The 27,423-nt window shown below is 52.2% G+C and overlaps 1 protein-coding gene across 1 annotated transcript; it reads right to left on the reverse strand.

Annotated features, from left to right (window-relative positions):
- Positions 1-335: 335 nt before the first annotated feature.
- Positions 336-27,423, reverse strand: LOC308577520 (inactive serine/threonine-protein kinase PLK5-like). The gene is made up of 15 exons (XM_081177790.1): positions 27,273-27,423; positions 24,809-24,916; positions 11,377-11,493; positions 10,189-10,318; positions 8,188-8,275; positions 6,936-7,031; positions 6,443-6,641; positions 5,419-5,557; positions 4,775-4,842; positions 3,900-3,996; positions 3,113-3,184; positions 2,083-2,245; positions 1,833-1,962; positions 1,047-1,157; positions 336-929 (listed from the first exon to the last, which is right to left on the reverse strand). The coding sequence occupies exons 1-15, from the start codon at positions 27,384-27,386 to the stop codon at positions 741-743; spliced, it is 1,821 nt and encodes a 606-aa protein (XP_081033916.1). The 5' UTR covers positions 27,387-27,423; the 3' UTR covers positions 336-740.

A 27,423-nucleotide genomic window follows, 5' to 3' on the forward strand; every position in this document is an offset into this window, starting at 1 on the left:
AACAGGAATTTTGGAGGGAGCTGCTGTATCAGGACAGGGAACAGCTTAGCACTCGCCGCAGTCGTCATCGCCGCTGCTTGCCTGAGGTTGGCCATGGGCAAGAATCCTGCTCTGCCCACTAACCACCCTCCCCCCATTTCTCCCATACTCAGCTTGCACCCCACAGATCAAACCCCTCCAGCCACCAGAGACCCTCCTTCCCTTCCCTCGTCTTGGGGGTCCCCTTACTTTTTCCTCCTCACCGGCTCTGCAGAACCACCACCCTCCAGCCCCCACAACCAGCACAGCAATGTGTGGGAAGCCCCACCCCTACCCCAAACCCCCTCGCCCCCAACCACTGGCTGTCCAACCCCACCGGGACCCACAGCTGCCCCCTTTCTGTACCACTTGCTTATTATCCTCATAGATTTCTAGAGTTGGAAGGGACCCCAAGAGTCATCCAGCCCAACGCCCTGCAATGCAGGAATATCCCACCCAACATGAGATTCGAACCCGCAACCCAATCTGCCGTCTCTGCTGCCTCAGGCTTCATCCTGCCCTCACCACCTTCTTGCTCCTAGGCTGCTACTTACAAGACACAAGGATCCTGCCTGGATTTCCAACCCTTGCACAGAGCCCACCACCACCACCTGGCCCCAACCCCATGTGGGGGGCAGAGCAGGATCTGGCCAGCAGCCTGTGAGTGACAGGGCAGGGAGTGTAAGTGGGCTCAGGGAAAGGGGGGTGCTGGGAGTGCTCTGCTACAGGCAGTGCAGCATGCTCAGGGCATAGCTGAGGCGCTCTCGCAAGGGGATCGTCCAACCTCGCAGGACCAGCGTCTCCAGCGGGAAGGTCCTGCTCTGGCGCTGCCGGTCCACGAAAGTCAGGAGGTACCCCCCAGCTGACGTGGGGCTCAGCACAAGCTTGGTGCGGTCGTGGTAGAAGTTGACCTGGGAATGGGGGGCAGAAAGGGGAGGAAGTGATGGATGTGTGGAAAACAACTTGGTGGGAAAGAAAAACCGTAAGATGGAGACCCCTCCTCCCCACCCCACCCAGGTGACTCTTACCTGCAGGGTCCCGTTGCTGAAGAGCATCAAAAGTGCCTCCTGGGACTTTGCAAAGTGCAGGAGGCAGAGGTTGTCCAGCGAGGTGGTGGGACTTGCCTGCTGGTGACCCCCCTGGGGAAGGAGGAGGGGAAATTGTAGAATGGCAGAGATGGAAGTTAAAGCTATGGTTTTCCCAGTAGTGATGTATGGAAGTGAAAGCTGGACCATAAAAAAGGCTGATCGCCGAAGAATGGATGCTTTTGATTTATGGTGCTGGAGGAGACTCTTGAGAGTCCCATGGACTGCAAGAAGATCAAACCTCTCCATTCTGAAGGAAATCAGCCCTGAGTGCTCACTGGAAGGACAGATCCTGAAGCTGAGGCTCCAGTACTTTGGCCACCTCAGGAGAAGAGAAGACTCCCTGGAAAAGACCCTGATGTTGGGAAAGATGGAGGGGACGACAGAGGAAGAGATGGTGGAACAGTGTTCTCGAAGCTACCAGCATGAGGGAGGCAGTGGAAGACAGGAGTGCCTGGCGTGCTCTGGTCCAGGGGGTCACGAAGAGGCAGACACAACCAAATGACAACAAGAAGAGATGGAAGGCCCCCTGAGGGTCATGTAGCCCAACCCCCTGCCAGGCAGGAATCTTTTGCCCAATGAGGCTTGAACCCACAACCCTGAAATTATGGGTGCCTTCCAACTCTACAGCAGTTTATTTTATATTGGATACAATTTTAAAAGAACTGGGGTTCAGGGGGCACCAGCTCTCGTCTCCTGGCTGCTCCCCTCCCATCCTGCTCTGCTCACCTCCAGGAGTCGCTGCTGCATGTACCGGCTGAAGAAGTGGAGAATCCCCATTTTCATGGTCAGTGAAGGCGGCACGTCTCTCCGTGGGAAGGATGAGGCCTCGTGGAGCTCGGGGCAGTAGCAGACGCGCCTGGGGGTGTGTGTGCAGGGAGGAGAGATTTTTAAGAAACCAGCTTGCAGCTCAAGCCAGCTTCTTTTCCTCTGCCCTCCTCAGCCCCTTCTGTGCTCACGAAGAGAGCAGGAAACTCACTGGCGTTGCGGGCAAAGCGCGATGTGGGTCCCATCGGCCAGGAGCACTCCGGTGGAGCCGTCCGAGAGCAGGTAGCTGAAGCCGTACTTGTTGGAGTAGTCGACCCACTTGGTGACCATCTGGATGGGTCCAGCCCTTGGGGGCCCCTCGGGATCCTCTTCCACTGCAGAGAGAAGGCAGGAAGGAACCGTTCGGTCGGGGGGTGGGGTGGAGGGAGGGGCTCAACCCCCCCCAAACCCTCTTTTAGGTTTTTTCTCCCTCCCTGCATTTTCTAAAATCGGGTCTGTACTTTATAGCCTCCTAGGGGTTCAGCAACCCCCCCCCCAAAAAAAAACCTGCCAGCCTATTTGCAAAGCTAAGCTGTGGTTTCAAATTGGGTGGGGGGGATGCAAGTTGAGATTCTTCCCTTGTAGGGGGTTTGACTACGTGACCCTCAGGGTACCCTTCTGATGTGTTGTTCAAGGGGAAAATAGTTCTTTCTTGTGCTTATTTTGTTATGTATTCCGTGGTTATTATATTGTAATTTAACATAGCTGACCACCCTGAGATGGGCAGGATACAAATTTAAATAACAAGAATTCTGCTGCACTGCTGCTGCTTCTGATCTGAATCCAATAATGGCAGAGTCGGAAGGGACCCCGAGGGACATCCAGCCCAACCCCCGGCAATGCAGGAATCTTTCGCCCAACGTGGGGCTCGAACCCACGACCCTGAGATGAAGAGTCTCAAGCTCTACCAACCGAGCTCTCCCAGGTCAGAATAATAAGGGGCTCCTTTACTGACACCCCCCCCCAAATCTGGAAGAAATGAAGTCTGAAGATGGGACCCTCAACCTTCCTTTCCAAGAGGTCCAGTTTCTCACTCCTCCAAGGTGCTGCGCAGACATTTCCAGGCTGTGTGATGACATGAGGGTGACCCCAAAGGTGGCCATTTAAGTCGGGCAGAGACAGTCCCTTCCAGGGACACGGGGTGGGAGGTCAGAACACAGCCAGTTCCTGGGCCTGGGCATGCAAACGATAGGGAGCCTCACCCAGGGGGATGGTCTTTAGGCAGGTCCGCAGAACTTCATCCGCTTTGGCCATCATGCTCCTCTCGGCATCGGCTGGAGGAGAGACAGAGATGGAGTGAGAAGCAGCAGGTGCTGGGGGCAGTGCTGGGGGAGGGCAGACTCTCCACCCGCACCTCTGTCCCCCACAGCCTTCCAAACCCTGCAGGTTCCTGGCCCCCCCAATTCATGAGCGCTTAGCTCCATTCCTACACGGGGCAGCCGAGATGGGAAGCTGCTGCAGCCTTGTCCTGAGCTGGGCTGTGCCTGGATATGAAGGTGCGTCCCAGCCCCACCCCTCTTCTCCTCCCTTTCTGCCCCAAATTCCAAATTAGAGGTTTTGGGGTTCAAATGTTGCAGCTCCCTTTCTGGAGGCCTCTTGGAGCCACCCCAGAACAGCACAGAAGGAGGGTGCTGAGTTTGGGGTTGCCTTTGTCACTGACCCCCACAAGGCTCCCCAGGCTACCCTCTTCTTCCCAGTTCACACCTCCCTCTGGCTCCGTGGCCCAATTTTTCTGCATCTTTCAGCTCTGATAACCCCTGGAACCACAGAATGGTAGAACTGGAAGGGGACTCCAGGGGTCATCCAGCCCAACCCCCTGCAATGCAGAAACAGAGGACAGCCTCCTGTCATCCTGTCTGTTTGGGTCTCTGGCAAGCGGCCCTCAGGCTGGAAAAAGGAGCTGCTTCACTCCTGCTCTGCCCAGTCAGGAGATGCACCAGACTCTCAGCCGCAAGCACCCCAGTTCTTGGCCTCGGTGGTGCCACTCACCCGCCTCCCGGCTGACGTTCAAGGAGCCCCTCATGAGCAAGCAGACGGGGAAGGTGACTGTGTCCTCAGTGGCATTCTGGCTGTCCTCTTCCACTTCCTTCCAGAGGACAAGAAGAAAGAAGCAGCCCGTAAAACCCACAGAACAAGGTGGACTGGGAAGCCCCCCTGCAGCCCCCACTGAGGACATCTGGGAGGGAACAGGGTGGGCCACTCCACTACGAACTTCAGAGATTGTTTGTGCTTGGACATCACTGGGTGCCATTTTGAATCACTAGATTTGTATCTGCGGTGTGCTTGTGTTCATCGCATTCATAGTCTACCTTTCCTCAAGGAATCATAGTAGAGTTGGAAGGGGGTCCCCAAGGGCCGTCTAGTCCAACCCCCGACAATGAAGGAATATGGGGAGTTGCACCTGTAGCCTTGGAGTTATCTGCCCCATGCTCCAACCAACAGAGCTATAATTTCATTATGTTCCATTTCTGGTTTTTCAGATCAAATGATTTTCCAGACTATTTATGGATGCTGCCTTTGTCCTGCCCCCCCCCCCCGGGTGGGGCATGTTCTCGCTCACCTTGGCGGCCGTAGCTGCTCTCCCCTTACTGCAGAAGGAACAACAGAGGCTGGGCAGCCTGGTCTTGCCTCCAGCCAGTCATGTAAGTCCAGTGAGATTCTAGCCAGGGACTTCCTGGCTGCTCAGTCTCACAAATCAATCCATCCGTTGATCAGTCTCCGTGATACGGGCAGATCCCATGCACAAGGACGCCAAGAAGATCCATTTGGGGGCATCAGATTTTGGCCTCACACAGGGTGCCCTATTACCCAAGACTACCAAAGTCTGACCCAGATTGATTGACACACACACAGCAATTTCTTACCAGGCTGGGGGTCACGGCAGGCATCCCAAGTGGCGGCATCCCTTCCGCTTCCTGGGGTGGGGGGCTCACTGGGGGAGAGGAAGAAGAGGGGCCCCATTAGGTTCGCAGCCTTTGGGGGGTCATGCCCAGTAATGCCAATTTAAAACCGAAATAGATTTCGCATTTCAATTTGTTTCATATTTGGGGCGCACACGTTCCATGCAAGACTTTTGCATGGCACCTCACTCTCCCCTCACGTGGGACTGAAGGATTAATCGAGGAAAGCAAGGTTGCCTCTGAGCCTGTGGAGAGCGCGGTCCCCTTCTTCATACAGTGTGTCATTAAACTGTGGAACTTGCTGCCACAGGAGGCAGCCATGGCTCTTCTGAGAGAACCTCCAGGTCTAGAGGCAGTCTATCATGATTCCTAGATTTTTAGGGAATTTGGCTACTGTGGGGACAGGACGCTGGACTAGAGGGGCCCCCTTGGGCCAGATCCAGGCGTTCTACTGTTACATTGCCAGGGCTCCATTGAAAAGCGAGGTTGCCTCTGAGTACGTGGAGAGCACTGTCCCCTCTCTGCTAGACTGTGGAGGATGGTCTCCCATTTGGGGGGGGGAGTTCCTGGTGGTCTCCTCACCCCACCCCTCGCAAGCGAAGGCTCACCTGTCCGGGTCTCCTGGCACAGGGAGCCACGCAGGAAAACCTTTGCCGCTTTCTGGAAGAACTTCCTCAGTGGGTTGGGAAGCACAAAGAGCGGGGCAGAATGACAGGCGCGGGAAGGCAGCTGGGTCGGGGTGAAGCCCTGGCGAGAGAGGAAGAGCAGGATGAGTCCCTTCATGCTCCCAAGCCACGCTTGCAAAAGAGGGAAGCCGCAGAATGTGGGAGAACATCCCAGCTGCTCAAGGCGAAAGCAGAGTCGCTTGTGGGTGAGAAATGTCGACCTGGATTGGAAATGGGGCCCTTTCCCTTTCCCCTTTTCCCTTCTTTTTCCCTTTCCCTCTTTTCCTTTTCTTCTCTCCACACAGGAAGAAGGCTCAGAGCTCAGAGAGGGGTGGTGGGATGGCAATGAAGGGTCAGAGGGAGAAGACAGGGAGGAGGAGGTGTTGAAAGCTGAAGAAGTAACAGGTCTTAGTGAGCGGGGAGAGTTTGTGGCAGAGAGAAGTCCAGACTCAGAGGCAGGAGATGAAGGAGGAGAGGAGGGAGGCCAAGAGGCAGAGAGGGGAAGAGCCATGGGGGTCTCCCCCTCCTGCTGCAAGAAGCTCCCCTCCCCGCTGGTCTCCCAGAACCAGGAGAGGCATGAAAAGGGTGGAGGAGAGGTTGGCTTAGTCGCTGATTGCTTGGGAAAGACCCTGGAGAGGAGGCAGGGAGCTTCCATCTCAGCAACTGACTTTCATGCAGTGAGACCACCAGGAAGGAGCTGCTCTACTCACTAGGCCAAGTCTGTGCAGATGGTGGTTTTGCTAGCAAACAGTTCACTCCAACTTTGAACTGCAGTATGGGGGTAGAGCCTAAGACTCTGCCAGTCAGGGTCTGGGCAGTCTCCCTGGGTGCAAGGTAGTTTCCCACGGCCTCATGAGAACTGGGATCTTAGCTCATGTTCCTTTGCCCAGCCTGCTGGAAGGGATCCCGAGTCAGAGACCCTGCAGAGCCACTGCGTCTGGGGGCTGCTTTGCCCCTGGGCACCCACCTGGGTGAAAAACTCGTGGGTGAGGGTTTCTTCCAGGGTGGGCCGTGCTTCAGGATCGGGGGCCAGCAGCTTCCCAATGAGGCCCCTGGCACTGGGTGAGAGGCGGCTGGGGGTGGGGTAGCGCCCTTCCCGGATGCAGCGGTACATCTCCTGCTTGTGGGTGATCTCAAAGGGGGAGCAGCCCGTGAGGGCCGTGTACCTGAGGGGGGGGGTTGAGGAAAAAGAAGCCAAGAAGGGGACCCCATAGATCCTTTATTTCATTTTGTACATAAAACATAGAGAATGACAGGCAAAAAAGCAAAAACAGACCTAGAGGCATGTAGGATAACTCAGTTGGTAGAGCAGGAGACTTAATGCCAGGGTCGTGGGTTCGAGCCCCACCATGAGCAAAAGATTTCTGCATTGCAGAGGGTTGGACTAGATGACCCTGGGAGGTCCCTTCCAAGCCTGCAATTCTGCGATTCTATTATTCCTTTCCACCAGAGTTACTTACATGATGCAGCCAAGAGCCCAGACATCCGACTTGAACGAGTGCCCCTTTCTGGCAATGACTTCAGGAGCTAGGTAATTGGGGGTCCCACAGACCACTCTGTGGGGAGAGGAAAGGCCCTTTAGGTAAGGGGGAAAGCAACAGCAACACCGAGGAAGCCAGGCTTCCCTTCTGCATGCAGGACAGGTGCTCTAGAGCTGCAAATCCAGCAAGATGCTAGTCTGCATTGTTCTGAATTAAACAGGAATAGAGGAATTTTCCTTATACAGAGTCCAGCCATTGCTCCATCTATCCCAGCGCTGACGGACAGCAATGACTCTCCAGGGTTTCAGACTCAGCCATCTCTCTCAGTCAGCCCTGCTGTGGACCCTGCCACCTTCTGCATGCCTAGCAGCTGCTCTGCCCCTGGGCTGCAGCCTATGAGGCTTCTACCAGCAAGAAGGTGGGAGATTTGAACCCACAACCAGATGAAAAACTGGATCAGATTTGCTGCAGACTCCTCCTCCTCCGTGGAGGTCTGGGCAGGGCTTGCTCTGGAAAGCTGATGGATCCGGGTGGATATACAGTGGTACCTCGGTTTATGAACTTAATCCATTCCGGAAGTTTGTTCTTAAACCGAAACCGTTCTTAAACTGAGGCACGCTTTCCATAAAGAGGCCTCATGTGCCTGTGTCCTTCCACCGTCTGGATTCTGTTCTGAGACCGAGGTAAAGTTTGCAAACTGGGACACTACTTCTGGTTTTGCGGAGTTCGTAAACCGAATCATTTGTAAACAGGACTGTTCTTAAACCGAGGTACCACTGTGTAAGGAAGCTGGCTTTCCTCCCCACCCTGGGAGAAATTAGGGATCCTTCTGTGCCCCATCAGAAACAGAGGCTGCAGAATCACTCAGGAGTAATCCCCATTGGAACAAGAGGTTTCCCTTCCGAGGAAACCTACAAAAGTGTCAGACGAGGACTTGGGAGAGGCCAGTGTTCAACTCTTGCCCCTCAGGCAGGAATCTCACTGGGTGAGCTTGGGGACCAGTTGCTGCCCCTCAGTCTGGCCTACCCAGTGGCCATTGTGCGGATCTGGTGGGGAGGGATGGGGGGGGGGAGCAGGCATGGGGTCCCCTGAGGTCCTTGGAGTTAAGAAAGGTGGGATGCAAATGCATCAAAGGAAGGAATATTGCAACTCCAAGGCTTTAATGTCTGCCTTTACCCCACCAGGAAATCCAAGGCTCCCTTTCTCTGCCCAGCCACCCCATAATACTCACCCTCTCCTCCGGTTGGCCTGCTCCTCACGAGTCGCCAGCCCCAGGTCCCCAATCTTCACCTGCATGGTCTTCGTGATGAAGAAGTTACCTGAGCACATGAAGAGTTCAGAGGTATAGAGAGTCCCATCCTTTCCCACACTAAATGCCGGACAGTTGCTCCCAGAAAAGAGCCAGTGGGGACCTGGGAGATCCGGGTTCAGATCTCGCCACTCAGCCATGAAACTCCCTGTAGGCCAGTCAGCTTGGCCTGCCTCACAGGGCTCTTGTGAGAACAAACCGGGCCGTGTGCTGTGTGCATTCCTTTCAGAAAAGAAGGAACAGAATGAAGAATAAACTTGGAGGCTGCATGGGGCAACAACTGGGGGGTGGGTCAGTGGGTGCCCTTTTTTACCTTTGAGGTTTTAGCATGTTTTTGCATCTGCTGGAAGCTGCCCAGAGCGGCTGGGGCAACCCAGTCAGATGGGTGGGGTACAAATAACAACAACATGGAGAGCTCTGTTGGTGAGAGCTTGGTGCCGACAATGCCAAGGTTGCAGGTTCGACCCCCGTCAGGGACAGCTGCATATTCTTGCATTGCAGGGGGTTGGGCTAGATGACCCTCAGGGTCCCTTCCAACTCTACAAATCTATAATTCTATGATTGGAAAAGGGAAGTGTGTGTTACAATAAGTTCACTTTTTCAAAGAATGGGTTTCCTTGTGCAAGAATGGCCTGTGACCTCAACTGGCGGGCATGGGACTGAATCCTACCCCAAAATAGTGACAGTCTGGTCTGGAGGCCCTGCAGACCTCTGCAGAAGCAAACCAGGATGGGTGCTATGGTCTGCCAGGAAAGGTCTTCATCTCCCCTCCCACCTTTCCCTTGTTAAATTTGCAAATAAAAATAAATTTTGCAAAAGCACGACTTCTTGATAAACAAGCTGTCTGGAAGACCTCGGGCTCTTTGCAAATGCACGATGTCAGCTGGAGGCTCGGGATACAGAGACGCTTGTGCATGTGTGTGAGAGAGATCCTTGCTCTGCCCTTGCAGGCTAAATCAGATCAGCGTTCGCACTCAGAGCCTCCCGCCCCTGGCAATAGTGCCATGAGGTCACCCTGCAGGCATTCGCTCTGCCCCTACCAGAGTCATCCTGGGCTGCTGTGTATATTTTTAAACCCCCTCTCCAAAGCCCAGGAGGGTCCCAGGACAGAGAGCGAATTGGGGGCACTGGGTGATTAACTCGTCCTGCGCCGCAGTGCCAATCACGGCATCCCATCCCTTGCCTGGCGGGTGTGAGAGCAAATTGGCTCTTCTGGTGCAGAAACAGGGAGCGGATCTCTCCCAGGGATGAAGGCAGAGAAAGGACCCTTCACACCTTCCACGCATTTCTCAGCTTTCAGATTCCAAAAACAAGAGGTGCTAAAAAGTTGCAACATGATTTGAAAGATGTTTTGTTTAAGTTAATATAGTTTAATTTCGCCTGGTATGCGAAAGGTGCATAAAAATGCATAGAAATAATTAAAAATGACTGCCAAGTACTTGCAGTTATATTATAGATTATTATAGATTGTTGTTGTTATTGATTACCTAACATTTTCAGAAGGCAAAATTAAAATTCTTTGGTTTTCCAAAAGCCATTTAGGTGCATCTTCATCAAACATAAACTTGCCAAGCTAAATGTTGTCCTATCACAGCAGAATTCCTCAGGCCCCAAAGCATATTTCTAAGACCCATCACTGAAGAAATCTGCAAAAATGAAGTTTCGTCCTCTAAAATGACACACCGTCATGAACCTTAAAAATCTACAGATAGTGCACTGGGGGGGGGCGGTGGTTGTTGCTCTGAGCCATTGGGGGCGGAGCTGATGTCTGGTAGTGGTGTGGAGCATGGGCTATGAGGCTGGTGGCACCCCATTGGAGGTACGACTCCTCCCCTAGCACCCCTTACAGGTCCCATGGATGCGACCGAGGCACACCCAGCACGGGTCCATGGAGGCCCCCTCCCCCAGCCGCCAGACACCTACTCAGCTTGAGGTCCCGGTGAATGATGCCTTGCTGGTGGAGGTACTGCAGGCCAGCAATGACTTGCTTGAGGTAGAAGCGGACCTCAGGCTCCGTCAGCGTCTTGCGGGCTTTCAGGATATGGGCCAGGGACTGGAGAGAGAGAACATCAGGGTTTTAGCAGCCTCACTCCAAATCCCAGGGTCCCAAAGGGTGCCACTCCCCACTGGTCATGGTGGCTGAATTGCACCCCCCCCAAAAAAAGAAATCTTAAGGGGACAGCTGCATCTGTTGAATTGCCTGCCCTTTTGTGCAATGCTTGTGCAATGTGAAAGAGCGTGGCCTGAGATGGCAGAAAAGGATGGGGCCCCTGGTGAAATTCCTTACTCAAGGGGCAGAAGCTCTGTTTGGTTTTGCGCCAGGGAAAGCATGGGGTGGGCAGCCGGGGACAATACTGGTGCCAGACTCTCCCCATTCTGTTGAGGAGGGAGTGGCTTTAGCCAGGCCAGCAAAGAATTGTAGAAGTGTAAAGTTGGAAGGAACTCCAAAGGTCATCTAGTCCAACCCGCTGCAAGGCAGCAATGCAACTGCAAGACTCTTCTAGGAGATGGCAGACGGGTCAGAACAGCAAAGAAAGCTTCAGGGTGCCAACTTCTTAGAACCTTCTGAGCAAATAATAATAATAATAATAATAATAATAATAATAATAATAATAATAATAATAATAATAATAATAATAATTTTATTATTTATACTGCACCCATCTGGCTGGGTTTCCCCAGCCACTCTGGGCAGCTTCCGGCAGAATATGAAAACATTATAAAACATCAAGCATTAAAAACATCCTGATATAGGGCTGCCTTCAGATGTCTTCTAACAACTGAGTAGTTATTTATCTCCCTGACATCTGGTGGGAGGGCGCCACCACCAAGAAGGCCCTCAGAGCTGGACCTCAGAGGAAGGGGTGGTGTTGTGGAGAAGCTCCAATGGCCAACTTCAGCAGACTGGGCATTTGTCAGAAGCACAGGAGTAAACTGAGTCACTTTTCCCCAGGGATTCTTGAACTCCAATTCCTGCATTGCAACCCTGCAATTCTATGGACAACTTTCTGTATTCCATTGCAGGAGGAAGGAAGGAAGGAAACCCTTTGAGGGCCCAGCCTGTCGGCTCCCTCTCTGCTCTGGCTCTCCCTTTCTCTCTCTTGTTCTCACCTTCCGACTGCAGTACTCCAGGACCATGTAGATGTTCTCCTGGTCAGCAAAATGCCGGTGGAAGCCGACAATATTCCTGTGCTTGAGCTGGCTGTGCAGCTCGATCTCGCGCTCGACCTGCAGGGGGTGGGGGGAGAAAGCCACGAGGTTCCTGCTGAAGCACCAGCAGAGACACCCACCCACCCACCTTGCGCCAGCAGAGAGGAGAGGAGCCATGGGTGCAGGTGCTGGAGTCAGCGAGAAACTCAGCAATATCAACAGTACTGTATATATATTTACGACGTCCAAGGACAAAGGAGAGCAAAGCAAATGGAGAATCTGCAATGAGAAAGGAAGGAGACCATTGCCCTTTGCCCCCCCCCCCCATTTTGGCAGTCTCCCCACTTTCCAGAACCTTAGACTGGAAGCTCTTTGGGGCAGGATCCCTTTGGCTGCATGGCGCCTGGCGGCCTCTTAGCTCACATCCTATGCGACTGGGTGCTTTTTGCAATATTCCCTGCCCCCAGGAGCTTCTGATCCCAGGATGGCAAGGGTGTAGTGTGGGGACTGGGGGTCGTGGCCCTGGGCACACAGTTTTGAGGGGTGCAAAACAGGTGCTGGCTCCCAAGGGAATCCCCGTCCTTCTCTGCCTGCCAAAGTGTCCGGAGCCCAGCCTGGGCCAGCCCCCACGTCCCCGGGCCCCTTGCCGAAGGGCCACCTGGCCAGCACTCTCTCTTGGATGGTGAGGACAGAGGGAGGCAGACAAGGGGCAGCCTCGGACCCCCCTATGCAGAGATGTTTTGACTTTTCAAGTCTGGCTTTAGGCCAGGGGGAGCTCAGAGCTGTGGGGGCCCCTAATTTTGGAGGGGCCTTGAAACATGATGTCAGGGATTTAGGAGCAGAGGCAAGGCCAAGGGAGGAAACAGAGAGCGAAGGGGAGGAGGCAGAAGAAAAGATGAGTGATGACGACGACCCGAGATCTCCTAGTCTTTCCAGTGAATCAGAGGATTCACAGAAAGGAGCACCAGTGGCCAGGGCAAGGGGGGAGTCTAGGGGGGCACCCCAGGAAGATAGAGCCAGAGGGGACTCAGGGGAGAGCAGTTGGAAATCGGGACCAGCGTCACCGCCAGGGAGCAGGGAAGAAGAAGGGAGCCAGGGGGCAAGCACTGGCAGCTCACCACAGGAGGGAGGGCATGAGTCAGGAGTGGCCACACCTCCATCGGGGAGCGAAGAAACGGTTAAGAGGAAAGTGGAAGGTTGGGCGCGCGCGCCAAGTTCAAATGCAGAGGAAGGCGGCGCAGTAAGCAGCCCGGAAAGGGAACCAGGTCCTAAAGCCCGGCGCAAGGAGGCAGGAGGGTCCGGGTCAGCGTCAGAAGAATCCAGGAAGGAAGAAACCCCGGGGGGTAGAGGGACCCAGAGGAGGACAGTCAGGCGGAAAAGGTGGAGCAGGGCTAGGATATTAAGTTGGTGCACAAGGGGCGGAGACTCAGACGGAGCTTCGCCGATCTAGCTACTAGACGTAGAGTTGCGCGCAGCAGCGTGAGAATGGAAACTGCAATTCAATAAAGACTTTTACTTAATGATCGCTGGCTAGCGTGATCCTCTGTGAGCTAGGATCTTCAAGCAGCTCTGACAGTAAGCTCCGTCTCACTCAATTGTGGGCATCTACAACCTCGAGGAGGGGAGAGAAGCAGGTGCCCACTAGCGAGCTCACGAACGGCAGACGACATGACGGCGGAGCAGCAGATAGAGGAACTCAGAAAAGCAGTGGCACAACTGAATGCCGAGGCTCTCGCATCCAGGAAGAGAGAGGAGGAGGCAGCTGCCGCCTGCAGGGATCTCCAGGTCAGGTTAGATGTGCTGACAAAGCAGACACCCCGGCAGGAGGGAATTGGGTTGGCGAGACGCACAGGCGGGCTGGTCTCTCACTTCGATGGGAACCTGCAACAGTATCCCAACTTTAGAGCAGACGTACTGTGCGCACTGCAACTGCTGCATAAAGACTTTAGAGATGAGCAAGAGAGAGTGGGATTCATCATGTCTCATTTGCATGGGGATGCTAAAGCATGGCTACGCAATTTATGGAGAGATAAGGATCCGGCGCTCCAGAATGCAGATGCCTTTATTAAAGCGATGGATGGGTGTTTTTTATCAAGCATTGACGTGGATCTTGCCCGGAAGGAGGTGCATGGGCTAAGACAAGGGAGGGCCAGCGTCAGGCAGTACCATGCCCGCTTTTTCGCCTTGGTCAGTGCCCTGGAATGGGACAGAGATTCGGCCCCTGTAAGAGACCTCTTTTGGGAGGGGTTGCACAGCTCGATTAAAGATGAGATCGCGAGGGGGGAGAGACCCCGAACCACCCAGGAGGTCGTTCAGAGGGCACTGGCAGTGGGGGTGAGGCTGGAAGAACGCCCGTGGAGCAGGGACGAAGGGCGTGGAGGGCGCGAACCAGCCAGGGGCCCCTCCTTCCTTCCCAGAGACGCAGCGCGGGCGCAATCCACGCCTCCACCAGGAGGAGGAGCGGAACCTATGGAGGTGGGAGGTGCAAGGGCTCAGTCAGCAACCAGAGCCCTAGCACCGGCAGCAGTGAAAGCGAAGCCTCCTAGAGGGAACAGGAAGTGTTACGTCTGTGAGGAGCCAGGGCATATGGCGAAAGAGTGTCCCCAGAGGCTCCACAAGCTCACTGCAGCCTCGGCAATGGTGACTGCAGCAACGCAGCAAGGAGGAACACAGCAGGGAAACGAAGCAGTCTGGCTGGAGGAAGAGGCCCTGGGGCCCAGCCAGACGTGTTAGTGCCGCAGTCCCCAGAGATTTTACAGCCCGTGAACCCCCTCCCGCCCAAACCAGTGGTGAGGCTCACCGCATCGCTCCAGCTGCCCAATGGAATCACCATGGACGTGCCCATCACAGTGGACTCGGGCAGCAACGCGGACTTTATAGGGCAGGACTTTGTCGACAAGCACGCTATACAGTTGCTGCCGGCCACACTGCCCCTGCAGGTTGTCACGGTGGATGGCAGGGAGTTGCTAGGGGGGCAAGTGGTGAAGCAGACGCCGCCAATGGCGATGCGACTTGGGAATCACAAAGAAATCATCAGCTTCAATGTCACTCAACTATCGGATACGCCCATTGTATTGGGAATGAGTTGGCTGGACAAGCACAGCCCAACGCTGGCTTGGTACCAGAGGCAGCTGGTCTTCGGCTCTTCCTTTTGTGCTGAACACTGCATCGTGCACTGGCAGGAAGGAGAGGAAGAGGAGTCACAGCTGCTGCTAGGCACGCTGCAAGCGATTCCCCACAAGTATGCAGAATTTTTGGAAGTTTTCTGCGAGAAGGAGGCGGACAGGCTACCCCCTCACAGACCATATGACTGCAAAATTGACCTGCTGCCGGGGGCGGCGCTGCCTAAAGGGAAACTGTATTCCATGTCGGAGGACGAGCTGCAGGAACTCAAAGAGTTCATCGATCATAATTTGGAGCGCGGTTTCATCCGAGAGTCCAAGGCAGCGGGGGGCAGTCCTGTATTCTTTGTTAAAAAGCGAGACACGCCCCAAAAAAGACTGGTCGTGGACTATCGCATTTTAAACAGTGTGACCAAGCCGTCGGACTTCCCCATGCCCCGAATCGACGACCTCCTGGCGAAGGTGCGGAAGGGAAAAGTGTTCACCAAATTAGACCTGCGAGGGGCGTACAACCTCATTCGCATGCGGGAGGGGGATGAGTGGAAGACGGCCATGTTCACGCCACTGGGTACCTACGAATACAGAGTTATGCCTTTTGGACTGCAAAATGGCTCCCACGTTTTTCAAGCTTTCATGCATCACGTGTTGGCGGGACTTCTCTACAAGACGTGCGTCTGTTTCTTAGATGACATCCTGATCTTTTCGGAATCGCAGCAGGAGCATGACAGGCACGTCAAGGAAGTGCTGACCAGACTAAAGCAACATAGGCTCTACGCCAAGCTGGAGAAGTGCCAATTCGACGTGACGGAGGTGGATTTTCTGGGCTACAAGTTGTCTGACAAGGGGCTCGCCATGGACAGCGCCAAGGTTCGAGCGGTATTGGACTGGAAGAGCCCACGCAACCGGAAAGAGGTCCAAAGGTTTGTCGGCTTTGCGAACTTCTATCGAAAGTTTATCAAGGGCTTCGCTATGCAGACAGCGGCCATCACAGACACGCTTAGCTCCAAGAAAAAGAAGTTCGTTTGGACGGAGGAGGCGGAGCAGTCCTTTCAGGCACTCAAGCGTCTCTTCGCGTCGGAAGAGCAGCTGCTTCACGTCAACCCCAGCAGGCCGATGAGGGTGGAGACAGACGCCTCGGACAGAGCCGTGGGGGCGGTCCTGCTGCAAAAGGACCAGCAGGGGGTGTGGCGACCGGGAGCGTTTTACTCCAGGAAGCTCAGCAAGTCCGAGCAGAACTACACCATCTGGGACAGGGAGTTGCTGGCCATTCATGCAGCGTTCAAAGCGTGGCGGCACTTCCTGATCGGCGCCAAGCACACGGTGCAGGTTTGCACGGACCACAAGAATCTGGAGCACTGGCGCACGGCACAGTTCCTAAACCAGAGGCAGATACGCTGGGCTGAGTTTTTTGCGAACTTCGACTTCCGCATAGAGTATGTCCCGGGGGACACTAACATCATGGCGGACGCCCTCTCCCGTAAGCCACAGTATCTGGAGGACGCAACGCCAGCGGCAGCCATGCACATCTTCGCACCAACAGTATGGGCGTGCGCCGCGGCCACCGTGGACCTGGAGGCGGTGCGACGAGCGTTGCAGGATGACTCCTTCGCGCAAGCAAAGATGGCAGAGGTGCAAAGGGGCAAGGCTGTGGCCGACGGTTTCCAGCTACGAGATGGATTGCTCATCCGTAAAGGGGCCATCTACGTGCCGGGAGACGACCTTCGCGCCAAGGTGCTGCAGCAGCTGCACGACGCGCCCACGGCCGGGCACTTTGGCAAGGAGAAGACGGTGGAATTAGTAGCCAGGGATTTCTGGTGGCCTGGAATGAGAGGGGAGGTCGCAGACTACGTGGCGAGGTGTGACACCTGCCAGAGGGCCAAACCAGTGCACAGACCGCCGGCCGGACTGTTGGAACCGCTGCAAACTCCGGTCGAACCTTGGGAAAGGGTGGCTCTGGACTTTGTCACAGATCTGCCCAGCTCGAGGGGCAAGACGGCAGTGCTGGTGGTGGTGGACCTGTTTTCCAAGATGGCCCATTTCATTCCGTGTGCTAAGGTGGCCACGGCGGAGCAAACCGCCAAACTGTTCATAGACCACGTGTTCAAGGTTCACGGTCTGCCACGGTCTATTCTGTCCGACCGCGGGCGGCAGTTCATCTCGAATTTCTGGCAGAAGCTGATGGGCTTCCTGAACGTCAAGATCAACCTGGCGTCGGCGAGACACCCGCAGACCAACGGGCAAGCGGAGCGGGTCAATGCCATCATGCAGCAGTACCTGAGATGCTATGCGAATCAACAGCCTGCGACGTGGGTGGATTACCTGCCGCTTGCCGAGTTCGCCTACAACAACACGAAGCACGTGTCCACGGGGGTCACGCCGTTCTTCGCCAACAACGGGAGGCACCCCAGAACCTTCCCGGGACTGGGAAGAATGGGGGAGGGGGAGCCGCAGACGGCAGATGCGTTCGCGTCGGAGCTGCAGGAAGTCCACGATCAGCTGAGGCGCCACCTGGAGCTGGCCAAACACGCATACAAGGTACAAGCGGACAGACACAGAAGGGTTGGCGAAGAGCTCCACGTGGGAGACTGGGTCTGGTTAGCAGCCCACGCAGTGCCGGCCAGGTCGTTGGCCAAGAAGAAACTAGGGCATAAACAACTGGGGCCCTACCAAGTCGAAGAGCAGGTCAACCCGGTAGCTTTCAGACTGGCACTTCCGGAGGGTTCCAGAATGCATCCGGTGTTCCACAGATCGGTGCTCACTCCCTACAAGGCACCGCACAGGTTCCAGGAACCCGGAACGGCGCCGAGTCCGGTCAGAGACAGAACAGGGCACGCGGGAGTGGCACAGAAGGAGCGCATCAACGAAGTCACGGAGATTTTGGACTCCAGATGGGGGGAAGAGGGGGTAGAATACTTTCTCGCCAAGGAGGGCACCCCGGCCAGTGCGAACAGCTGGGTGCCGGGCTACGCCTTGGACGAACCTCTACTCAAAGACGAGTTTCATGCCCTCTTCCCACATAGACCTATGCCAGCAGACTTTTTCGACGACTGTCTTTTCACGCCCACGCTTTCGGCCAGCACTTTCCGGGGGTTCGACTCGGAAGAGGACCCGACACAAGACGTCCGTTCCCCGGAGGGGTCACCCTCGGGATCTGCATCAGAACCCTCGTATTGGTGGGACGATAGACCAGAGGAGCAGTTCCGCAGAAGGTGGCTGGAAGGCCCAGGACGAGCAACGCCGCCAGGAGGAAGTGAGGGAGAAACGGACATGGACGTTTTCGGGGACGACCCTGGTTTCGAGCACGGCGGCACAGAGATGGAAGCAGAGGTGACCGTCGTCGACGAGAGCAGGGAGGGAGACCCGCGAGACTTCAGATGGAGGCCCGCCACGGGAAGCGAACGATATCCGACGTTCGTCCCTTTGCAACAGCAGCCCCCAGCTCCAGCACCGGAAGGAGGGGAGGGGGGAATGGGGGGCTTCGAGGGGGGGATGGATGTCAGGGATTTAGGAGCAGAGGCAAGGCCAAGGGAGGAAACAGAGAGCGAAGGGGAGGAGGCAGAAGAAAAGATGAGTGATGACGACGACCCGAGATCTCCTAGTCTTTCCAGTGAATCAGAGGATTCACAGAAAGGAGCACCAGTGGCCAGGGCAAGGGGGGAGTCTAGGGGGGCACCCCAGGAAGATAGAGCCAGAGGGGACTCAGGGGAGAGCAGTTGGAAATCGGGACCAGCGTCACCGCCAGGGAGCAGGGAAGAAGAAGGGAGCCAGGGGGCAAGCGCTGGCAGTTCACCACAGGAGGGAGGGCATGAGTCAGGAGTGGCCACACCTCCATCGGGGAGCGAAGAAACGGTTAAGAGGAAAGTGGAAGGTTGGGCGCGCGCGCCAAGTTCAAATGCAGAGGAAGGCGGCGCAGTAAGCAGCCCGGAAAGGGAACCAGGTCCTAAAGCCCGGCGCAAGGAGGCAGGAGGGTCCGGGTCAGCGTCAGAAGAATCCAGGAAGGAAGAAACCCCGGGGGGTAGAGGGACCCAGAGGAGGACAGTCAGGCGGAAAAGGTGGAGCAGGGCTAGGATATTAAGTTGGTGCACAAGGGGCGGAGACTCAGACGGAGCTTCGCCGATCTAGCTACTAGACGTAGAGTTGCGCGCAGCAGCGTGAGAATGGAAACTGCAATTCAATAAAGACTTTTACTTAATGATCGCTGGCTAGCGTGATCCTCTGTGAGCTAGGATCTTCAAGCAGCTCTGACACATGCCTTTAAATATCACATGGATTTCAGTGTTGACTATGGAAAGGGGGCTGACTTGTCTAGAAGGGACAAACATATTGTCAAGTTGGAGTCTCCCAGAGTGAAAGGAGCAGATGACAAAGTAAAGTACAGGTATAAACATGAAGAAGACCTGTGGAAGGGACATGGAAAAGACCTAAGAGTCCATGGAACTGGCAGAAATGACTGGCAGAATCTGAGATCAGGGAGAAGAGGTGGTGGAAGAAGACTGGAAGAAATTTAAAGACTACTTGCAGAAATACTGTAAAATTAATGAATGTTAAAGGGATGTTGGATTGAAAATAAGCGAAAATAAAAAAAATCCTTCCAGTAGCACCTTAAAGACCAACTAAGTTAGTTCTTGGTATGAGCTTTCGTGTGCATGCACACTTCTTCAGATACCTGAATCTGAAGAAGTGTGCATGCACACGAAAGCTCATACCAAGAACTAACTTAGTTGGTCTTTAAGGTGCTACTGGAAGGATTTTTTTTATTTTGACTATGGCAGACCAACACGGCTACCTATCTACTACTGAAAATAAGCGGTATTGGTAAAAAGATTAACAAGAATATGAAAATACGGATTGACAATGGTTGAAAATATATAGTTATAATAGGTTAAGTTATTGAGTAAAGATAAATGATAGAGGGTGAGGATTTGCTGAATTAACCATGTGAACTGGAATACAAAAAAGGGGGTGTGAGGAGGTAAGGAAACAAGTAAACGAAATATAAGACATGAAAATATTGATTTCTTTTTAATTTTTTTTACTTTTTATGTATTTTGTCTTTGTATCTTTGTATCTCTTTTTCTTTTATTATTGTTATTCTTTTTTATTTCTTATTTTTAATTTTGTAACCTTTTATTGTCTGTAAAATTTCAATAAATATCATTTTTAAAAAAAATGGAAAGGAATTGCTGAAACAATTAATAGAAGTGGAATACAAAAAGGGAGGTGTGAGGAGGTCGTTGAAATAAGTGAATGAAAGATAAGATATTGAAATTGTTTGATGTGTTTTAAATGGTTTTTGTTCTGTTTTGTTAGTTTAATGTGTTAGTGTTATGTAGTGTTTTTGTATTGTATTGTATTGTATTGTATTGTATTGTTCTTTTTTATGTAGTGTTTAAATTGTTGGAAAAGTAATAAATATTATTTTCAAATATATAAAAAAGGAAAAGACCTAAGAGCCTCGAATATAAGGTCACCAGGTTGATGGACTAGATGGATGGGACAGAAAGGACTGACAAAACCCGAGACCAGGAGAAGAGAAGAGTGGGAGAAGCAACAAGAGGAACAGCCATTTTAGATCTGGTCCTAACCAATGTTGATGACCTGCTTAGTGGGGTAGAAGTAGAAGGATCATTAGGCGCGAGTGATCATGCTCTTCTGAAGTTTACTATACAGCGGAAAGGAGCAGCCAAGCATACTAGGACTCAATTTCTTGACTTTAAGAAAGCCGACTTCATAAAACTTAGGGAAGTGCTGGGTGAGATCCCATGGACAGTAATACTAAAAGGAAAGGGAGTTCATGATGGCTGGGAGTTTGTTAAGAGGGAGATAGTAAAAGCACAACGTCAGGCAATACCAATGAGACGGAAACATGGAAGGTGCCTAAAGAAGCCAGGGTGGCTATCTAAAGAACTTTTAACTGAATTAAGATTAAAAAAGGATGTGTACAAAAAATGGAAAAGGGGGGAAACCACCAAAGAGGAATTCAAACAAATAGCCAGCACGTGTAGACACAAAGTCAGAAAAGCTAAAGCACAGAATGAACTCAGGCTTGCTAGAGAGGTTAAAAGCAACAAAAAAGGCTTTTATGGGTATGTTCGTAGCAAAAGGAAGAACAAAGAAACAGTGGGGTCACTCAGAGGAGAAGATGGTGAAATGCAAACAGGGGACACAGAAAGGGCTGAACTCCTCAATGCCTTCTTTGCCTCAGTCTTCTCCGATAAAGAAAACAATGCCCGACCTGAAGAATTTGGAGCAAATGATTCAGCAAAGGAAACACAGCCCAGAATAACTAAGGAGATAGTACAAGAATACTTGGCTAGTTTAGATGTATTCAAGTCTCCAGCGCCAGATGAACTGCATCCAAGAGTATTAAAAGAACTGGCAGATGTGATCTCAGAACCACTGGCAGTCATCTTTGAGAATTCCTGGAGAACAGGCGAAGTCCCGGCAGACTGGAGGAGGGCAAATGTTGTCCCTATTTTCAAAAAGGGGAAAAGAGAGGACCCAAATAATTACCGCCCAGTCAGTCTGACATCAATACCAGGGAAGATTCTGGAGCAGATCATTAAGCAAACAGTCTGTGAGCACCTAGAAAGGAATGCTGTGATCACCAATAGTCAGCATGGATTTCTGAAAAATAAGTCATGTCAGACTAACCTGATCTCGTTTTTTGACAGAATTACAAGCCTGGTAGATGAAGGGAACGCAGTGGATGTAGCCTACCTTGATTTCAGCAAGGCATTTGACAAGGTGCCCCATGATATTCTTGTAAAGAAGCTGCTTAAATGCGGTCTTGACTATGCTACCACTCAGTGGATTTGTAACTGGCTGACTGACCGAACCCAAAGGGTGCTCATCAATGGTTCCTCTTCATCCTGGAGAAGAGTGACTAGTGGGGTGCCACAGGGTTCTGTCTTGGGCCTGGTCTTATTCAACATCTTTATCAACGACTTGGATGATGGACTCAAGGGCATCCTGATCAAATTTGCAGATGACCCCAAACTGGGAGGGGTGGCTAACACACCAGAGGACAGGATCACACTTTAAAACGACCTTGACAGATTAGAGAACTGGGCCAAAACAAACAAGATGAATTTTAACAGGGAGAAATGTAAAGTATTGCACTTGGGCAAAAAAAGAGAGAGGCACAAATACAAGATGGGTGACACCTGGCTTGAGAGCAGTACATGTGAAAAGGATCTAGGAGTCTTGGTTGACCACAAACTTGACATGAGCCAACAGTGTGATGCGGCAGCTAAAAAAGCCAATGCAATTCTGGGCTGCATCAATAGGAGTATAGCATCTAGATCAAGGGAAGTAATAGTGCCACTGTATTCTGCTCTGGTCAGACCTCACCTGGAGTACCGTGTCCAGTTCTGGGCACCACAATTCAAGAAGGACACTGACAAACTGGAACGTGTCCAGAGGAGGGCAACCAAAATGGTCAAAGGCCTGGAAACGATGCCTTATGAGGAACGGCTAAGGGAGCTGGGCATGTTTAGCCTGGAGAAGAGGAGGTTAAGGGGTGATATGATAGCCATGTTCAAATATATAAAAGGATGTCACATGGAGGAGGGAGAAAGGTTGTTTTCTGCTGCTCCAGAGAAGCGGACACGGAGCAATGGATCCAAACTACAAGAAAGAAGATTCCACCTAAACATTAGGAAGAACTTCCTGACAGTAAGAGCTGTTTGACAGTGGAATTTGCTGCCAAGGAGTGTGGTGGAGTCTCCTACTTTGGAGGTCTTTAAGCAGAGGCTTGACAACCATATGTCAGGAGTGCTCTGATGGTGTTTCCTGCTTGGCAGGGGGTTGGACTCGATGGCCCTTGTGGTCTCTTCCAACTCTATGATTCTAAGATTCTATGAGAGATGATGGATGAAGATTGAAAGAAAGTTTTAAAAATTTATTTAGAAAAGTATTGTAAAATTAATGAGTATTAGAAAAAATTTGGAATGAAATTATGTGGCCTTAGCAGAAATGTTAAAAAGAATTATGTAAGAATATGTTATGGTTAAAAGAATTCGGTATAAGTAAGATTTAAGTTTTAAGTTTTAGGGTTTTTTATGGTAAGATAAGGTTAAAATAGATTAAGGTAATTTAATGACAGAATATTGTGAAAGATGCAAAGGATTTGCTGAGATAATTAACAACTAGAATACAAAAAAGGGAGGTGTGAGGAGGTCGATGAAATAAGTTAATGAAAGTTAAGGATTTGGGGATATTGGATTTGTTTTTAAATTTGTTGTATATTTTTGTTTTTTGATTGTGTTGTATTGTGTGTTTTGTTTTTTCTTTTTGATTTTGGTTTCTATTGATTTGTATTGCTTAATTGTTACTTTTATCTACTGTTGTCTTTCTTTTTCTCTTTTTCTTGTTTTTTCCTTCTTTTTTCCTTTGTAATTTTAAAATTTTCAATAAATATCATTTTTTTAAAAAAAGACAAGGGGCAGCCTCGCCATGGCCTGGTGCAGCACTCCTCTCTGCGGGCATTGGGGGGATTTGCCCGCCATGGGCCATGTCAGCTGGCTGGACTCCCCCCTGCGCAGGTGGGCAGTGCCCCGGACACCAGCAATGCACGCTAAGCCACTGGCTGGGTAAAATGTTATGAGGAAGTGGAAGCAGGGAGCCGCGCTGAGATCAGGAGGGGCAGGGTCATGGCAGGGTCACACATCCATCACAGATCAGATCCCCCAGATGCATTTGCTTCACAGATGATGATGATGATAATAATAATAATAATAATAATAATAATAATAATAATAATAATAATAATAATTTTATTACTTATACCCCACCCATCTGGCTAGGTTTTCTCAGATTTGAGAAAAGCCCTGCAGCAGGCGGATCAGGCCCATCGCAGCTAGCATCCTGCCCTCACAGGAGCCAACCAGACACCCCAAAGGGGAACTCACTAGCAGGACCTGAGAGCAGCAGCCTTCTCCCACTCCAGTGTTCTAAGATAGGCTGGCTTGTCCATGGAGGCTCCATTGAGGAATCATAAGAAACTAAAAAGAGCTCAACTGCTGGATCAGACTCAAAGGGGGCCCATCGATTCCAGTCTTCTCTTCTCATAGTGACCAAATACCCCTAAGAACCAAGCAATCGAGATAGACTGCCTCTGGACCTGGAGGTTCCATCAGAATGTAAGAAGAGCCGGCTGGATCAGGTCAATGGCCCATTTTGCCCAGCATCCTGTCCTCAGAGTGGCCAACCATTATGAGAAACCTACAAACAAGAGCAACTCTCCCCTCCAGCAGTTTCCAACAACTGGGATTCGGAAGCCTCTGACTGTCAGAACAGAGCATAGCCATTGTGGCTGGTAGCCATCCAAAGCCACCGCCTCCTCCTTGGATTTGTCCAATCCTCATTTCAAAGCCATCCAAGCTGGTGGCCGTCAGTGTCTCCTGTGGGAGGGAGTTCCACAGTTCCAACTCTGTGCTGCCTTCTTTAATCTACTGGAATTTCAGCTTTGCCCATGAATTCGTGTCAGGAGAGGAAGAAAAGCTTCCTTTTGCCCACTTTCTTCTACTTTGCATGATTTTAAGCCTTGTTTAAATGCTGAAGTGCAGAGGAACGCCACCCTTTGGGTGGGAATAAAGGGGTCAGGAAAAGAAAAGTGTGTGTCCCCCAATATTGAGAAAGGAAAGGAAGGGCCTTCCTTAAAGCATTTTTATCCTAAAGGTAAAGGTAAAGGGGCCCCTGACCATTAGGTCCAGTCATGACCGACTCTGGGGTTGCGGTGCTCATTTCGCTTTATTGGCCGAGGGAGCCGGTGTACAGCTTCCGGGTCATGTGGCCAGCAGGACTAAGCCGCTTCTGGCGAACCAGAGCAGCGCACGGAAACGCCATTTACCTTCCCGCCTATTTATCTACTTGCACATTGATGTGCTTTCGAACTGCTAGGTTGGCAGGAGCAGGGACCGAGCAACGGGAGCTCACCCCTTCGCTGGGATTTGAACCGCTGACCTTCTGATCAGCAAGTCCTAGGCCACAGCGCCACCCGCATCCCATTTTTATCCTACTCTCCAGCTAAAAAAAAGATGCCTGCAATCAAGAAGACATAGCATGAAAGGGAAAATGGTGGGGAGGGAGAAGGGCAAATGAAGGAACCCGTTCTTAGCAGCAAATTTAAAAAAGGGAGGTGGGGTGCTTAATGGCATTGGAGTGGGTAGAAGGGTCTTCCTACCACAGGGGCACCCAGCTAAAGATGGCACCAACTACAATAATCATTTGCAGGGGCTCCCCCACCCCATGATCATATCTGGGCTCACCTTCCCTCGGTTGTCCAGCCTGGAGACCCGGGACTGAGGCACGACCTTCACGGCATAGACCTTGTTGGTGGAGGTGTCTGTGAACTTGTAGCATCTCCCAAAGGCGCCCTGAGGGGAAAGAGAGGAAGAGGGTGGCGGGTGGGGGTCAGCCAGGAACCGGAGCAGGTGTGGAACTCCATTTGTTGCAGGGAGCGTGGGTGGGCCTAAAACACACACACACACAGGCTTGATTAGTTGCAAATCCAGTATTGCAGGGGGTTGGACTAGATGACCCTCGGGATCCCTCCTAACTCTACAATTCTATGATTCATTTCCTGGCTCCAAAGCCAGGTTTATGCTGCTGCTTCCCTCTGGTCACAGGCTTGTCCTGCTGCCTCAGATGGATGGCCTCTGAGGTCCCAAAATTCTGAGGCCATCAATTCAGACCCATAATTTGAGGTCCACCTCCGAGGGGCTTCTGGTGGTTCCTTCCCTGCAAGAAGTGAGGTTACAGGGAACCAGGCAGAGGGCCTTCTCGGTGGTGGCGCCCGCCCTGTAGAATGCCCTCCTGTCAGATGTCAAGGAAATAAAGAACTGTCTGACTTTTGGAAGACATTTGAAGGTTTAGGGAAGTTTTTAATGTTTGATGTTTTATCGTGTTTTTAATATTCTGTTGGGAGCCACCCAGAGTGGCTGGGGAGGCCCGGCCAGATGGAGGGGGTATAAGTATTATTATTATTATTATTATTATTATTATTATTATTATTATTTCCAACCCCCTTCCCCACAAGGCAGGAATATCAACTCAAGCATCCAGGCCACCCAGCCTCTGCTTAAAAACCTTCCAGGAAGGAGAGCCCTTCACCTTCTTCCGAGGTCGTCCTGTCTAACAATCCTCAGATAGTAGATAGGTAGCCGTGTTGGTCTGCCATAGTCAAAATAAAAAAAATTCCTTCCAGTAGCACCTTAAAGACCAACTAAGTTAGTTCTTGGTATGAGCTTTCGTGTGCATGCACACGAAAGCTCATACCAAGAACTAACTTAGTTGGTCTTTAAGGTGCTACTGGAAGGAATTTTTTTTATTAATCCTCAGATAACCAGTTCGCTCCATCTTCCATGAGGCAGATCTCTCCTCTCAGCCTCCTCTTCTCCAGGCTAAACATCCCCACCTCCCGTGGAACAAGCGCGCCAGAGGCATGGCCGCAGCAGAGCTGCTCGGCCTGCAGAAGGAGTCCCAGGTTCTCCGGGTAAGGATTCGCCCCGATCAAGGGGCATCTTCTGCTCAAAAGCCAAAGCAGACTGCTTCTCCCGCTCCCCATTGGCTGGCGCCTCGAGTGGGCGGGGCATGCCCGACCCCATCCGGGAGAAAGCGGAGCAGACCCAGAGTGAGAAAGGGGCGGGTGGGAAAAGGGCTCAGACGCGCAGGACTCCTGAGTCCTGGGGGCGTGGGTGGCTGTTGTGACTTGTTGGGGGCAGAGCGGCAGTCCCGGCTCCCCAAATGCAAAACATCGACCCACTCCGGATTAAGCACGTGTAGTCACTGCACTTCTCATCATGTATTTGCAAAACAAAGCTGGATGATGAAGGATTCTGTGAGACTCCGAAGCTTGCCGGCTGCTTGGGGAGAAACACCGATCTGATCCTGACAGCAGAATTGCCTTGCTGTGGATTTGGAGGGGCATAGTTGCCTTTGACCCCCGTCCCGCAGTTTCCCAAATAGCCCGTCCCGGGCTCGGAGCTCCGGAAAAACCGAGAGCGCCGCCTCGTCGCGGCTCTACCCAGAACTCCGGGCGCTGCAAAGACAAACGCGCAATGTCTCATATGTTGCAAAAGGGGCAAACTCCGTTAGAAAAAATGGTTCCTGAACTCCTTCGGCGTGGGGAGATCAGTGGAAGAAGGAAGACGCAGGAACCCAAAATGTGAACATAAGACAACGCACAGTTTAAGAAAAACTAGGTTTTGCAGATTTAGATGCGTGAATTGAAAATGCGCGCGCGCGCGTGTGTGTGAGAAGTGTGAAATGGACCCCATGTTTCGTTCCAGGGGCTTCAGAGGAAAGAAAACAGATCAGATCAGATCTAGGACCCGGACGCCTGGGTCCTGAGCTCAAACCTGAGAGGAAAAGGAGGCGCCTGATTCTCCACAAAAGTTCTTCCTCCGTGACCTTGGTTCACCTCTTCACCTGGTGACTCAGTTTCCCCCAACGGGGAGCCGTCATTCTTGCAAATCCCCCTCAAAGAGAGCAAACTTCCTTGCTGCCGCCACCCCACACCGCTTTGAAAGTGGGGGTCTCTGTCTGCGCCTGTTCCAACAGGCCCATTTCCACCCGACGCGTCCCTGTGTACGAGCTAAGAGGGCAGAAAATCCCGCAAACGTCATCTAAAAATGCCAAAAAATTAGAGTTGCAATTCTTAACCGAGGTTGCAAAATCCCTAAGCCAAGCGAAAAGGAAAGGAAATTGCAAAATAACCACAGAATTATTTACCTTCCCCAAAAGCTGCCCTCTCTTGTAAAGCGTCCCCGTGCTCGGATCCTCTATGAAGTATTTGAGGCTCTCGCCTTCTGCCCTCCTCCAGGCGGGGTGCTCCATCCGCCCCATCGGGTGCCCCGCACCCCCCCCCTCTTTTTTGCAAACT

This window comes from Podarcis bocagei (genome assembly GCF_964188305.1).
Source record: "Podarcis bocagei genome assembly, chromosome: 18".
Lineage (NCBI taxonomy): Eukaryota > Metazoa > Chordata > Lepidosauria > Squamata > Lacertidae > Podarcis > Podarcis bocagei.

Bases quoted from the DNA above. Each gene is read 5' to 3' on its own strand.
- LOC308577520 (XM_081177790.1), bottom strand. From the start codon at position 27,386: ATGGGGCGGATGGAGCACCCCGCCTGGAGGAGGGCAGAAGGCGAGAGC. The intron at 24,917-27,272 runs GTAAATAATTCT...CTTTCCCCTCAG, and splicing joins GAGGGCAGCTTTTGGGGAAG to GGCGCCTTTGGGAGATGCTA. The intron at 6,642-6,935 runs GTAAGTAACTCT...CCCCCCCCTCAG, and splicing joins TGGGCTCTTGGCTGCATCAT to GTACACGGCCCTCACGGGCT.